At 39.6% G+C, this 14,322-nt stretch overlaps 1 protein-coding gene across 3 annotated transcripts in view; it reads left to right on the top strand.

Moving 5' to 3' along the window:
* Positions 1 to 11,374, top strand: part of rhobtb1 (Rho related BTB domain containing 1) — a 36,302-nt gene extending 24,928 nt beyond the window's left edge. For all 3 annotated transcript variants that reach the window (XM_080456315.1, XM_080456313.1, XM_080456314.1), the window contains 3 exons: positions 1,130 to 1,218; positions 2,899 to 3,004; positions 3,814 to 11,374. In XM_080456315.1, the coding sequence (XP_080312441.1) occupies positions 1,130 to 1,218; positions 2,899 to 3,004; positions 3,814 to 3,983 (365 nt within the window). In that variant the 3' untranslated portion in view covers positions 3,984 to 11,374. The remainder of the gene's footprint in view (positions 1 to 1,129; positions 1,219 to 2,898; positions 3,005 to 3,813) is intronic.
* Positions 11,375 to 14,322: the final 2,948 nt, after the last annotated feature.

Genomic DNA, 14,322 nt, shown 5'->3' with positions numbered 1-14,322 from the left:
AAAAAAACTATTAGGAAACAAAAAAGGTATATATATATACATAAGAATGGGTATGCGGCTCACAAACGGGTCCCGACCCACTGTTTTGGAGACACTGGCTTAAGTGGTTAAATGAACACAGGATGTGTCTGTGTGCAGAACAAACTGGGTTGGTAGAGCTTCCAACCCTCCCCAAGGAGAAGGAGGACTATTTGTGTCTGTGTACTGTGTCCAGTAGAGAGCAGAATGAAGACATGCAGACATTGTGTTAACGACAGCTACAACTGTCATCACAGGATGATTGTATGAGAAGATTGAAGGCTGCTGAAGGACTATGGAGACGTGTGTGTGTGTGTTTGTGTGTGTGTGTGTGTGTGTGTGTGTGTGTGTGTGTGTGTGTGTGTGTGCGCATGTGCGTATGTGCGTGCGTGCGTGTCTGTATACTGTGCAAGTGAAAATGTGTTGTATGAGGGTGTTGATTGAGTGTCTGTCTGTCTCTCTGTGTGTGTGTGTGTGTGTGTGTGTGTGTGTGTGTGTGTGTGTGTGTGTGTGTGTGTGTGTGTGTGTGTGTGTGTGTGTGTGTGTGTGTGTGTGTGTGTGTGTGTGTGTGTGTGTGTGTGTGTGTGTGTTTTGTGTAAATGTGTGAGACCGCATGCACTCTCTCTCTCGGGTTATGAAACACTTGATGATTTATGTATGAGGGGAACCAACGTCATCTCTCTCTCTCTCTCTGTCCCTCTCTCTTTCTCTGATCCTCCCATTCTATCTCCCTCCTTTTCTCTCCGTTCCACTTATTCCCTTTCTCCGTGTCTTGTATATCACTTTTTCTTAATCTTCAACACTCTCCGTCTGTGTGTCTTTTCCTCTCCTCACTTCACACCCTTATTGTCTTCTCTCCCTACTTCCATCTCCCTCTTCTGCCTCACTTTATACCTCTTCACCTACTTTTGTCCCTGTCCCCTGACTGTCTGCTCTAGCCCACTCCATCTCTCTCTCTCTCTCTCTCTCTCTCTCTCTCTCTCTCTCTCTCTCTCTCTCTCTCTCTCTCTCTCTCTCTCTCTCTCTCTCTCTCTCTCTCTCTCTCTCTCTCTCTCTCGTTGTCTCTCTCTTTACATGACCGACCGTCCTCTGTCCATCTGTCTCCCCACAGAGCAGTATGCTGTCAGGGAGCTGGTCAAGGGCTCTAAAGAGGGACAGGACATTGATGGAGAGGTTCTCACTTATCTGGAGCTGGCTCAGGTGACAAATTAACCCTCTCATGTATGTTCGGTTCCGGTGGCTACTTGAAATGCCCGATTTCTCCCTCTGGTTGTACATATAGCACTATGATACAACAACCGCCAATGATTAAGTACTCTCAAGTGGCTGGTGTGAACTAATAAAGTACTTTGACCTCTACAATATGGATACCAAGGATTTGTCAGTGACTAAGCATGCTTTAGACTCACCCTTTCACCATTATTGAATGAACATGCAACTGCAGGCTACACGCACCACCAATATACTGATCGCTAAGACCCACCCCACAATGGCTATTGTCTAATCCTAGATTAGCAACCATTGCTACTTACACAACGCCACCATTCTACCATAGGAGTATAATAGGAATATAAGTATAATAGCATTCATCGTAATAAAGTTACGACCTCCATGCAGAGTTGGGGTCGGTCAGTTTGAGTTCAACACACGCGGTCCATTAAAAGTGTTGTATTTGTTTGTTTGTCTATTAAGTGGTACTATTTGTAGACTTACTTACCGTCCGGGAGACAAAAATACCTGTTCGATGATAATGTAGTTATGTGGTTGATTGATATTATATGCCATAGATCCTCTTTGGAAGTGAATTTTCTTTTTGCCTGTATTTAGTTTTTTTTAAATAGTAATGGCATGCACATTTTTCCAGTGCATAATGCAGGCCCTGTTGACGAGATTATGAAGAGATGTTGGTGCTCCGGCTCCAAGAATCATCCATAATTTCATGTGGAAAATTATTATTATATTATACAGTGATTTACCATTCATATCTATGGGGAACTTCTCAAAGTGTCTAAGGGGAGGAGCCTAGCAACCGGTCTATTGTTTTATAAACACTTTCAGCATGGTGTCCCTATTCTGGGTGTGTTATTTTAGGTGAAACATGAAAACAAATTCAAACAATTTGATCATTTTCTAAAATAGTGAAAATACTAGATCTACAAGCTTTTCACTATTCATCGCACAAAAAAGTATACACAAAGAGCTTACAGTAATTAACGTCACTTACCTATCCCTAGTAGCCTATGTTACGAGTGACTATGGACTCAGATCATACTGTAGGGAAACTGGATAACACATGTATGGACAGCTCCAGATTGTAAACAATAACACAGCTGTCCTGAACCTCCAAACTTAGTGAACATCTGTTTTTGCATCCATTGCTCCGGGAGACAACACTTTTAGCTAGACTACCAAACATGTCCATAAGTCTTTTAGCCCCATTAGCAGCAGGGCTCTAAGCATAGCAATGTCAGTTGGTCGTTCGGTCGGTTGGTTCAACACTTTGGTCCCAGACAAGATGTTTTGAAAACTACTGATGGGATTGCCATGGAAGTAGCCGTGCATCTTCATGCTCCCCGGGGGCTTAACCCAACTGATTCTGGTGATTCCACGGCCTTTCCTCTTGCGCCACCCTTGGGCCAAATTTCCACTTGCACACAAGATATCTCAGAAGTTGAACGGCATGTCTTTCTCGTGCCGCACATGGGCCAAAAGGTCAACTTTTGCCCCAATTGTGGGAGCGCGGGATTCTAAGGATTTATTGTGGTCGTGTTTAACAAGCAGCAGATATCTAGGGGGGTATCTTTTAGTCTGTTCGTCTCATTTACCTTCAACTCTGCCCTTGATATTTTCTGAACATGTCTTCCATTTTGTCTCTTCCAGTTCCATAACGCTAGCCAGCTGTCCGCCTGGTGCTTACATCACATCTGCACTCATTACAACAGTGTGTGTGCCAACTACCGCAAAGAGATCAAATCTAAGACACCAGGTAAGCTGTCAGAGAGTCACAGCCAGAATAGCAACTGCCTAAAGCCTGATTTATGCTTAGTTGTACGTTATCCTTAGTTGTACGTGCTGAAAATAGTAGATCTACAAGCTCACAATGCGTTGCATGCATTACGATGCGTTGTGAACTTGAATTAAAAAAAATTAAAATAAATTATTTTTTTATATATAAAAACTTTTTTTTTTAGTTGGAACTGAAAAAACGGGAGGGATTGTACCGAACGTTACGTCACGTTCGGGTGAAAATCAGTTTGGTCTGTTTTGAGACCAATTTACAGAAAACCCCAGATATGCTGTGAAAGCCTGAGTGTTCAAGCTGGGGTGTTTTTTGGGATAGAAGAGAGGTAGGGGAGACCAAAAACACACAAAAAAGAAGGAAAAGTTCAAATTCATGGTGTAGTCCCTTTAAAACCCACCACAAATTGTGGCTTGATAGCTGCTGTGTTTTCTGCATGTTTATTTTAGTGGTCAATTTAATCGATTGTGTTCCAGCATGGATCAATGGAACTAACGTAGTATACTTTAAGTTCCTATTTATTGGTATCACAATGAAAACAATTTTTTCTAGGTTAAAGACTTTTTTTAAAACTCTTTTTGTTATATTAATGTTATATCGTCAATAAAATTGGTGTTTTGCCAATTATTCAGAGGCCCACCAGGCAATATCCTCATGGCCAACCAGTGGGCTCCGGCCCACAGGCTGGGAATCGCTATATTGCATCTATCTCCAAAGCTTTCCCACAATGCACCAAACCAAACCAATGCGCGTCCATGTGTGTTTGTGTGCTCCAGAGAACCAGCAGTACTTTGAGAGGCACCGCTGGCCCCCGGTGTGGTATCTGAAAGAGGAGGACCACTATCAGCGTGCCAAGAAGGAGCGCGTGAAGGAGGACTTGATCATGAACAAGCACCAATCGCGTCGCAGGTGGTGCTTCTGGAGCACCTCCCCCGCCGTGGCGTGAACTCTCAGCGCTGCTGGGGGATTCGCAGGTCAAAGTTCAGATGTCCGATAAAGTCTTTGTGACCGGCTATCTTCCGCCCTTTTCAACTCCTTTCTTATGTCCCTCCTACTACTCCTATCCTACTTGTTCCTCTTCTACCTCTCTCTCTCTCTCTCTCTCTCTCTCTCTCTCTCTCTCTCCCTCTCACATGATCCATTTCACCTCAAAACCTTAATCCCTTTGCTAACATCCATGGTCTAGAGATGATCAGGCCTAAGATAATGATAACAATGGTGATGTTTCTTTACACAAGAGGGACATTTTCCTTCAAATTGCCCACCCTCCACCTTGCTATCAACGTTCCTCCTGTCCTTATTCTAAATCTGAGTCAGAGACACTTTAATGCCAAGTATGAGGTTTGTGCAAGGAATTCACTTTGGCGCTCTATACCTCTACTGTGTTACTCTCACTGACCAACCCAACCACGTGCCACAGAATGGTTTTGAATTCCTCCAGTACCATTTCTGACCCCCACCTCCCCCACGACCTACTATCTGACCCTGCAACTCCTCTCAACACAAGTAGCCTCACCCTCCTCTTTTGTGTGTGGTTTAAAGCACAATCGGTGTATCTAAATAAACTAAAAACAAATACAATAATGTTATAGGGGCCGTTGATGTACTAACGGCTGTGCATTTAGATTTTGGATTGCTGCTTCATTAGAAAACCAGTGGCTTTCTTTAGATTGTATTCAGTTGGTGTGGCATTCAGTTGATTGTAAAACTTAATATCACTCATCTCTGGGTGTCTCTGCCATGCCAAACCTTGGCCAGTGTTGTCTATGAATAACCTTTTATTGGAATACTGACTGAGTGGTTATTTATGTTTTGTGTGCTGGATATGCATTTTTATTTTTGACTGATTCTCGAGTGTCATGGCTTAGGTAAGATCAACCGATTGCAGACAATCTAGCCAATTAATGTTTTCTGGCCCAGGTTTGGTTAGCAGCACACAGAACTCACCAAACTAACTACTGTAGTAAGTGTTCTTAGTGGTAGAAACACTTTAAGCCAGGGGTCTTCAACGTTTTTCAGGTCAAGGACCCCTTAGCTGAGAGAGAGATGAAGCAGGGACCCCCACCTACATATTGTATATTGTTTTGCAGATTAAACTTTTTCATAGATGTCATAGATAGCTTCATAGACTCGTTTGAACACACTATCATCAGTGTTGTGAGCTTGTAGATCGGCTATTTTTTGCTAATGTTCCCCTCAGAACAGGGTTGCTAGGGTTCAAGAAGTCAAAGTAAAAAATATTTGGCGGACCCCCTGTAGTAACTCTGAGGACTCCCTAGGGGTCACGGACCCCCTGTTGAAGACCCCTGCTTTACGCTATCAACCATACTGTCAAGGTGAAAGTATTCTTAATCATCAAACACCTGCATTCCCATAGCAGAGCTGTTTTGTTCACCTCAGTGAATGAATTCTGCACCTGTGTTAACAGCAAGCGTTGGTTTGAAATTTTGACTTTTGTTTTGCTGACTTCACATTCTATCTACTGTAAATGAAGTGCTTGAACTTGAACTTGCTTAACGCCGCTGATACAATCGACTATAACTGGTAACATGAGGTTGTTAAGATTTGTCACAACCAAAGCTGTCACTGTTGTTATGGAGTTTTGTGCTTCGCTGTCATGCTTTATGGTTGTAGTTGGGGGGGGCTTGAAATTAACATTAGCCACCAGCCAAATGATGATGTCGTTTGGCTGTCTGGGGAAGTCTTTAAACTTTCCTAAATATTTTTGATTGTTCATGTTTTAAGAGGGAATTGTGAATGCACTAGCCACTGTGGTTCATGGACTAAAATGTTAGTTTCAAGTCCTAGGTATATTCTGTCTTAAAACCTAGGAGATGTTGAACCGTTTACTGCTAAGTCACTGAAACACCAGCCCTGGAGGTACAACGGTCTGAGGTTAGGATTCAATCATGTTGACTTATAGATTAAAAACCACTGCTCACAAATACATATAAGTAAGACTCTTATTTAGAGAGCTCAGAATGTCTACCATGAAGTACAGGCTATCTGGTAATAGCCAATGTACTTTCACATGAAAAAAAATGTCTACTTTAATGAATTTGACCTTTCAAAAACCAAGCACTATGTAAATAAACGCCATAGGATTTCGACTGAATCCTAACCTTTGACACCAATGCAATAGCACCTACCCACACTCATCAAACACAGGAAATGGCTAGCTACAGCTCAAGCCATACATGAATAAGAATAGCATTTGAAATCCCATCGAATACTTTTGAGCCTCCTCTTAACCTGCCTGTAAAGGGTATTTGTAAATCCTGCCCTAACCAAGTTGCCATTTTATTGTTTCAAGGTGAGGATAAATAAAACAAGTATTTTCAAAGATTTCAATTGCTATTTTGATCCAGAGTAATACAGACTTAACCGCAGAGTTCCAGGGATTTAGAATCAGTGATAACAGTTATATACACCGTAAAATCCTGAGTGTTTACGGGTCTATTTGGTACCATTATGTACACTCTCAGTTAAATTAACACTGAGGATTTTACTGTGTAGCTCATCTGCTGCCTCCGCTTTCACGGCCTAAAAGAAAGAGGGAAGAAAATACTGCAGAAAATGAACTTATTTTTCTACAACTACAATCTCTTCCTCTTTCGCTCTTTCTGTCTCTCTTTCTCTTCTTCCTCTTCGTGTTGTTGTAGCACACTGTCCTGGCCGCCTGGGCCAGTCCAGAGCTGTGTATTTATGATTAGAAGGGCTTAGCACCAATAAGGATTAGTTCTTCAGGGTTTAACTCCACATGGACCTTGTCTACATTACACAAATGAACCAACAACCACTTAACATCACTGTACAGGCCAAGGCAAAAGGAAGATTATCTATTGAGTTTTTAGGTCTCAAAAGTATATAGGCCTACGGTATACGTATACTGTATATCGCTGCTATCAGACAGAAACCTTGTATGTGTAAAACAAACAAAAAATTATGTAGTTATTAGTTAGTGATACTTTTATTGGTTAGATATTTATTTAAAAAAAACACAGACAGACTTAACCACTTTGAACCTGTTGTTCATAGGTGTACATTTTCTAAAATTGTCAAATTGTCCAAAAATATCTATAAGTTCACAATGTGTCCCATTGCAATGTGTTGTGAGCTTGTAAATCGTCTGTTTCCACAACTTTTTCACGACACTGTCACACTGTACGATGAAGTACAAGATAGGGCATTAATTTATGAAAAAATAAACTAAAAAGTTGATTTATGGAGATACAAGGTTTCTGCCTGATAGAGATGATATATAACTGCTGTATTTGAAACCTATTTCACACAGTTCGTACATTTAATTTTTACCTGGTCTGTCCCAACAATTCATAGGTATTCTCTGCGTAGTGTATTATAAATTTGACTGCAATATCCATTTTCGTTGCTAGCATTTATATACAGTACCTGTACTGTAGATTGTAATAACTTTATAGATCACTCACATGATTGTCATGGACAACAATGTAATTGTAACAAGGGAGTCGTGGGTTATTTTGGAGAGAATAGATTTTTCCTTTTGTCTTTCGGATGAAAGATATTGTATTGCACTGCTTTGTGGATATTTGTGTACTGTCGTGCACATGTTGATGTTATTACCTTAGTGTTTTTACAAGACCGAAGCTACGGTTTTTACAAAACCGAAGATAAACTAAAGGTTTATCGAGGGTTCACGCTAGTATTAGTATATCTCAGTAAAGTTGTGCTGTTTTGCAGGCAGGAGAAAATGCACTCAAACAATATTCTCTTAAAATAATCTGTCATTTTCAACACATCTGTGTCATACACGCATTTGGATCATGCTATTCTACTCACTTTAAGCACTAAATAGCGATTAATAACAAGACAATGTGTTCATATGTGTTGATATTAGTATACATTGTTTTGAATAGTACCACAAATGCTTGCTGTCCCTGACTACATGTGACACTTTCTTAAGGGAGTAGAACAGATTTGCTGTATTTTCTATGATCTTCGAAAATTCAATCAATATTTGAAAGCACTCTCTTTAAAACTCGATGATAAAAGATAATCAATTTAAATCAAATGATACATTTTCAAAAGTCAAAAATAGAGTTATTTTTGCGTGACACCATTGTTTGACAAAAATAGAACTTAAGTGGTAAATCGATTTAGATGTATTACAAAAAAAATCTATCTTCGCGTAGATTTGTTGATATATAAAAATACAAGAAATTATTTAAAAAAAAACATGCTTCAAGATTATTTAATTATTTGAGAAAGTAATCAATAGAATAATCGCTAAGAAGATAGTCGATAGTTGCGTTAACATTCTCTTTGAAAGCTGGAGATCAGACAACCAACATTCCTATCCGGTGATGTTATCCTCAAGAGACGCTTCACTGACAGTGAATGACGGATCCAATTCATGCACACACTGTCACAGAGCTTAGGGTTAATTTACAGGTATGGGCACTTTGTATGGTGCAGAATATCTAACACTGTAATGCCCTCAAGACTCTGTCCTTCAGCCACTTGAACCCCAGCATGCTTATTCTGCGGGGAACACTCACCAAAAATAGCAGATATAAATGCGTTGTGATCCGGTGTAGACGGGAAAAAAGCAGTCCAAGTACAGTTGTAACTCAGTTCCGTTTGACTAAGACTAGAGGGTTTGTGTTCAGGGCTCAGGTCATCAAAGAACATCAGCTCTGGAAAATGTCTCTTGATGTTATCACAAAGAGTTAGGGTATTGGATTTCTGAACCTCAAACGTTTTTATCAGCTCAAGTAGTGATTGAAACGAGTAGGGATTAGATACAAAATCCTGTTTTAGGATTGATGTATTCATTAGTTAGGCTAGGTTTCCAAGAGTATTTGGAGCTGAAGTACTTTTTTATTTTATTTCCACCTGATGGAGGAAATTGTTGTTTAGTGTGCAATCCTTTATAATAGGATCAGAAATGAACATTGTTCATTAATTATGAAAAACTAAACTAAAAATCAGTCGGTTGTAAAAAAAAAATCACTTTAACGATCTGATTTCTTAAACATTGGTTGATACGCAAAATGTGTTGAATAATAGTCCTTCGATGGGACCCTGCATGACTAGAGAGTTTATTATATTCTTGTCCTAAACTGCACAAAGTCAGCTTCCAGTCCACTGCTGGTAAGTTATGGGTTTGGATGGTAAATGTATCTACCATACCAGCCAATTTGGCTTAAAATATCTAAGAAAAGGTAGTTGGCTGAGACTGATAGAATAATGTGATAGAAGGGTTGTGAATGAAAGTGTTCTGTGCCCTCCTTGACACTCTGGGAAACATAGCCTTCAATCAATCCTTCATCCTTTTGTTAAAAGCAGGCTGTACCGAACTGTACTTTTTGTCTGTACTGTATTGTACTAACTGTATTGTATGGCAGTGGTTCTCATCCTTTTTAGATGCAACACAATGAATTATTCAAATATGTGTGTGGTTTGTTTGTTATCATACAAGAGAGCACAGTGATGGACATGGAGCAGGCTTTTTAAAGAGAAGTTCCTTAACCACTTTCACCAGTTCTTAACTGCTTCCAAACATTCGAACAGCTTTTCAAGAATTCTCAAAAAATGATTTCACTCCATGATGCCACAGTGTCCCATGCCACCACCACGCAGGTTTAGAACCACTGTTGTACTGTTCAGTATTTGTGTATAAAACACCTGGCCACTCACCACAGGTGTGTTCAGCAAACCACGGTTCTTGTGAAAATAAGCCAGCTTTTGCTAACAATGCCATGAACTAGCATTTAGCAAGTGCAAAGAAGGGACGTAATTCAACTGTGAAGTTTTATTATTTGCAATAGCCTACATTTCTAGTGTTTGTCTTCAAATAAATACTGGCAGATTGGATCTAGTATCTAGTATTTAAAAAATGAATTACAATTTAAATTAGTATTGTAATATGAGGTCAGACTCAGTTAGTGGGGCATGGAATGTTCATTTAAAATCTTTAAACTGATTTAAGACTATAGTACTGAGGTAGTCATAAATAGCTTACCAGATAGATAATGTCACTTAACACTGTTACTGGAACATCCCTGCCAAAAGTGCGTACAGTCATGCTACTGTAAAACACTTTGGATAAGATAGGATAGTTTGTGGATTTTTTTTTTGTTTATTGCAACTTCCAAAACACAAGGTTATACATTTTAGACAGCTTCCTATTCAAAGGTTTATGGTATTGTGATGCTCTGCATATCACTCGGCACGTCACGTCACGTCACGTCACGTCACGTCACGTCACGTCACGTCACGTCACGTCACGTCACGTCACGTCACGTCACGTCACGTCACGTCACGTCACCTCGCCTCACCTCACCTCACCTCACGTCATATCAACAGTCATGTTACTGTTCCAGAGTTTACCTGAAAGTAGCTTTGCTGAATACACCTCGGGTCAGCTAAACAGGCTAACTGCACTCTCTAACTGGTAAGGAGGGGCGACTTAATACTTGAAAAGAAATGTGATCTGTAATCAATCATACAGTAGGCCGGGTATTTATTTATTTTAGTTGTACCCAAAGCAATTAGATATTAGACATATTGTAAACATTAGATAGACAACTTATGTAAATGTTGCAGGGTTGGGGTCAATCTATGCTGACTTCAATCAATTCACCTAGGGAAATTGCTGAATACGATATTAAGAAAAGTATATTAATATCTATCGTTGGTAAATTAACTGGAATTAATAGTGGGAATTGACTGGATTTAATGAAATTGACACCCAATCTATTTGATTGTTATGATTGTTGTTCAAGACAGAGTCAGTGATATAATGGCACTTCCTAAGGAGTTTCTATAGTAGTATATCCTATCAGGGAAAATAATTTACCTGCACGTCAAGTACATGATCATGTAGCAGTAGTGAAGTCATTATTCAATGACACCCATATATAAGAATTACATACTGTCATAGCTTTTTAGCAGGTTTATAAATCCCAAGCTCATGAAACTTGCAACTCCAGTTACCAGGTAAATTACAGTTCTCTAAAACACCTAAATTGCAGTTAGTATACATTTGATTTCTTACTACACTTCAGCAATGTATTGCCACTATAATACAGAATGCACAGAGATGTGGAAATTCATTCAATCCTGGGAGTTGTCCTCTGTCTCACTGGGTCTGTCTCCAGTAAGGGTTGATGTACATTAGAACTGCAAACCTTCTCGTTAGCTGCTACTATGATGACCAAGTGGCTGGTCTCCATTTGGTCCTTGCTTTTCAAAATGCCTTTGATCTTGCTGGTCATTATCCTTATCAATGTTGTTAATTTATGTATGTGTTTATTTATCTATTTATTTTTTAAGAAAAGGGGAAACGATTATTGAATAAAGTATTGATTTTACTTAAATGTGGTGCTTGAGTACTTGCTTGTGTCTTACTCGTGACAATATTATGTGCATAACAACGACTCGTCCCTCTGGTCAGACCAAAATGCTCAGCCATGCTACAATAAACGCTCAAGAACACTTCCAATTTACTTCTCGTGCTTCATTTGAAGCCCTTTGCCCTCTCATGGAAATGGATGGGCAGTGGATGCCATGCCATAAAAGCTTCATGTACTCTAAACATTAGCCAGAGTCAAAATATGAATATCCCCATTCCCCAGTCATAGTCACTTTCATTTCATTTGAAAGCAAAGTATCTTAAAGTATTAAAGTCTTAAATTGTGCTTAAATAATAATTCTCTGATATTAAATGTACTTTAAATGTACTTACTATTTTGTAATTTTAATCCTGTTGATAAAAAAAGGTATATTCTCAGTGATAAAAGTGTTCAAATTAACTAAAATACTGTGTTGTAGCAGAAGAGAGAGAAAAAAAGAGAATCCATCCTCACACGTCAATTAATTTTAACATATCTCCCAGATATGGCCATGGGTGCATAATACTGCTGCTGAATCTGTTGCTACCATCTTTCTTGGTGGCAAATATATGCTGACCAGGCTGAATTGGCGATGTAAAGAGCTTGCATACTATTTACAGTACTTTCCAAAGTAGTCCCAATTCGTAATTGGCCTAGAATACCAATGTAAGGGTGATTTGTACTAAGTTTCACAATGTCTTGCACAAAAAATCTGATAAAAGCTGATATATGAGATTTGTGAGATTTTCTCTCCTGACAGGATGAAATTGATATCTCACCTGAATAAGTATTTTGTGTTTACTAAAGAGCTAGAGAGAAGGGGAGACCTGAACACAACAATTGATTGGCGTAATATAGTGCTGATGTTCTGATATTTTTGTTAATTTAATTTATTTTATGCTTTTTATTTAACAAAGTAGTTTCACATAAGTTCATTATTTGCAGTACCACCTCTGGTTGTGTGCATGGTGAAATGCATGGTTGCATGTCCTGTATGGTAGAAAGAGATTAACAAGAATAGAATAGAAGAAGAAGAAGAAGAAGAAGAGAGAAAAACAAGAGATAGACAGATGACAGCAAGCCAGGAGTCAAACTGAAAATCCCATTGCATAACCTGTCTGGCAGCAACCATGCAGTGACAGTACCGACCCGTGTGTGTGTGTGTGTGTGTGTGTGTGTGTGTGTGTGTGTGTGTGTGTGTGTGTGTGTGTGTGTGTGTGTGTGTGTGTGTGTGTGTGTGTGTGTGAGTTTGTGCATGTGTACATCATAGAGGCTGTGCATGCATATGCTACGTGACTACATGCATGCATTTGGTGTACGTGATGTTGTTTGTGTTTCAGAAGAGCATTGGCCTAATTCCTGCACTTGGCATATACAGTAGGAGGGCTGGCTTTGAGAGCATGGGTGAGTTGGGGTTGGGTTGTGTAGCATTAGAGTTAACTGAGGAGAGATAAATGAGTTTGCATAGGAATAAAGCTGCATGTGTGTGTGCGTGTGTAGTCATGTGCGTGTGTGAGTGCGTTTTACAGGCTTAGTGCTTAGCTCAGCACTGCAGGAGACACCAATTATCACTGACAGTGTAACAGTTTTATGACCCTGTAGGTGGCGGTGCACACAAATGCTTTGCAGTCCAAATTATTTTTTACCATCAATACAATATTGGGTCAAGTATTGTAACTTAATACTGATCATCTTGACAATGTTTCTATGTTGTAGATGATTACGTAGGTCCATTTGTAGTAGACACACGCTCAACATTTCACAACACATACATGACAAATGATTTTTATACACTTTAACTATAAGCTACCTTGATGGTTTTGAAAGCATTTTACCTAATATGAATCCAGTAATTATATTTCTTCAAAAAGACAGCTGAAATAAACATGTGGAGGTAACAAAACAGTGAACACATAATACACAGATAGATAAGGATTCTATTTATTCAAGAAGTTTAATCGGTTTCTGTAAAGTGATTCAGTACGAAGCAGTCCTCATACATTCTAGCTGATGAACTTATCCAGAGTGAAAAATGCAAACATTTGTTCACTTGATTCCAGGGAGTTAAATGTCAATAACATTCTGGTCATGTGCAATAGCATTTACAAGAACAATGTGGAATAAAGTGTTGCTTTCATGCAGTATAGCTCAGTGGTCAATTTTACTACCAACCTACTGTTGTATCTGCCACTATGCCAACAGAACAGTTTCATAAAGAGAAAGATTGCCATCTAGTGGTGAGACTGCAAAGCAAAAGTTTCAATGGTGAAGAAGGCAGAAAGGTGTTCAAAATGTTTACTTGTATTTTTTTTGTGTTTGAAAGCCAAACTCCAGAGTACAGAGAGAAACTGCCGAAGTACAATCAGAAGTGAAGGTGTCTGCGTCCAAACGGTTTTGGAAACCCATGGATCTGTGATTTTCTTTATAGCATAGTTTTCCTAGTTGTTTTATTGTTTGTTATCCCCGCCAGGCTAGAACAGCCGAAGGCGAGGGATTATGTTTTCGGTCCACGCTGAGTCTGTCCGTCCGTATGTCCGTCATCGCCAACTGAAAATGAAAAACAGCGCCCTCTGCTGTTTGTTCTATGTCTGTTGGCTCTGGGCGGACGAAAACGTAGAGCCAGAGCGCAAGGAAACCGGTGTTTTGTGTATGCTTTCAGCGCATCACTTCCGGTTGGTGCGACTATGTTTTCATTCCCACTAACAATATTTCTACACGGAACACTAACACCACTTCTCCCAGAGAACATGGATCGTTTTGGTTATAAGCCCACTTGTTTCTATGATGAAAGAGTAAGTTAAAATGTGAATATCTTTCCGTGGTTTTGTCTGCTCCGCGGACGCTATTGTTAAATTAGTTTCGGTTTGTTTCGAGGGGGGAAGGATCGACGGACACGTGAATCCCGCCCAC

This window comes from Gymnoscopelus braueri (assembly GCF_963280865.1).
Source record: "Gymnoscopelus braueri genome assembly, chromosome: 17".
Taxonomy (NCBI): domain Eukaryota; kingdom Metazoa; phylum Chordata; class Actinopteri; order Myctophiformes; family Myctophidae; genus Gymnoscopelus; species Gymnoscopelus braueri.
This window is presented reverse-complemented; position numbering and strand designations above follow the sequence as displayed.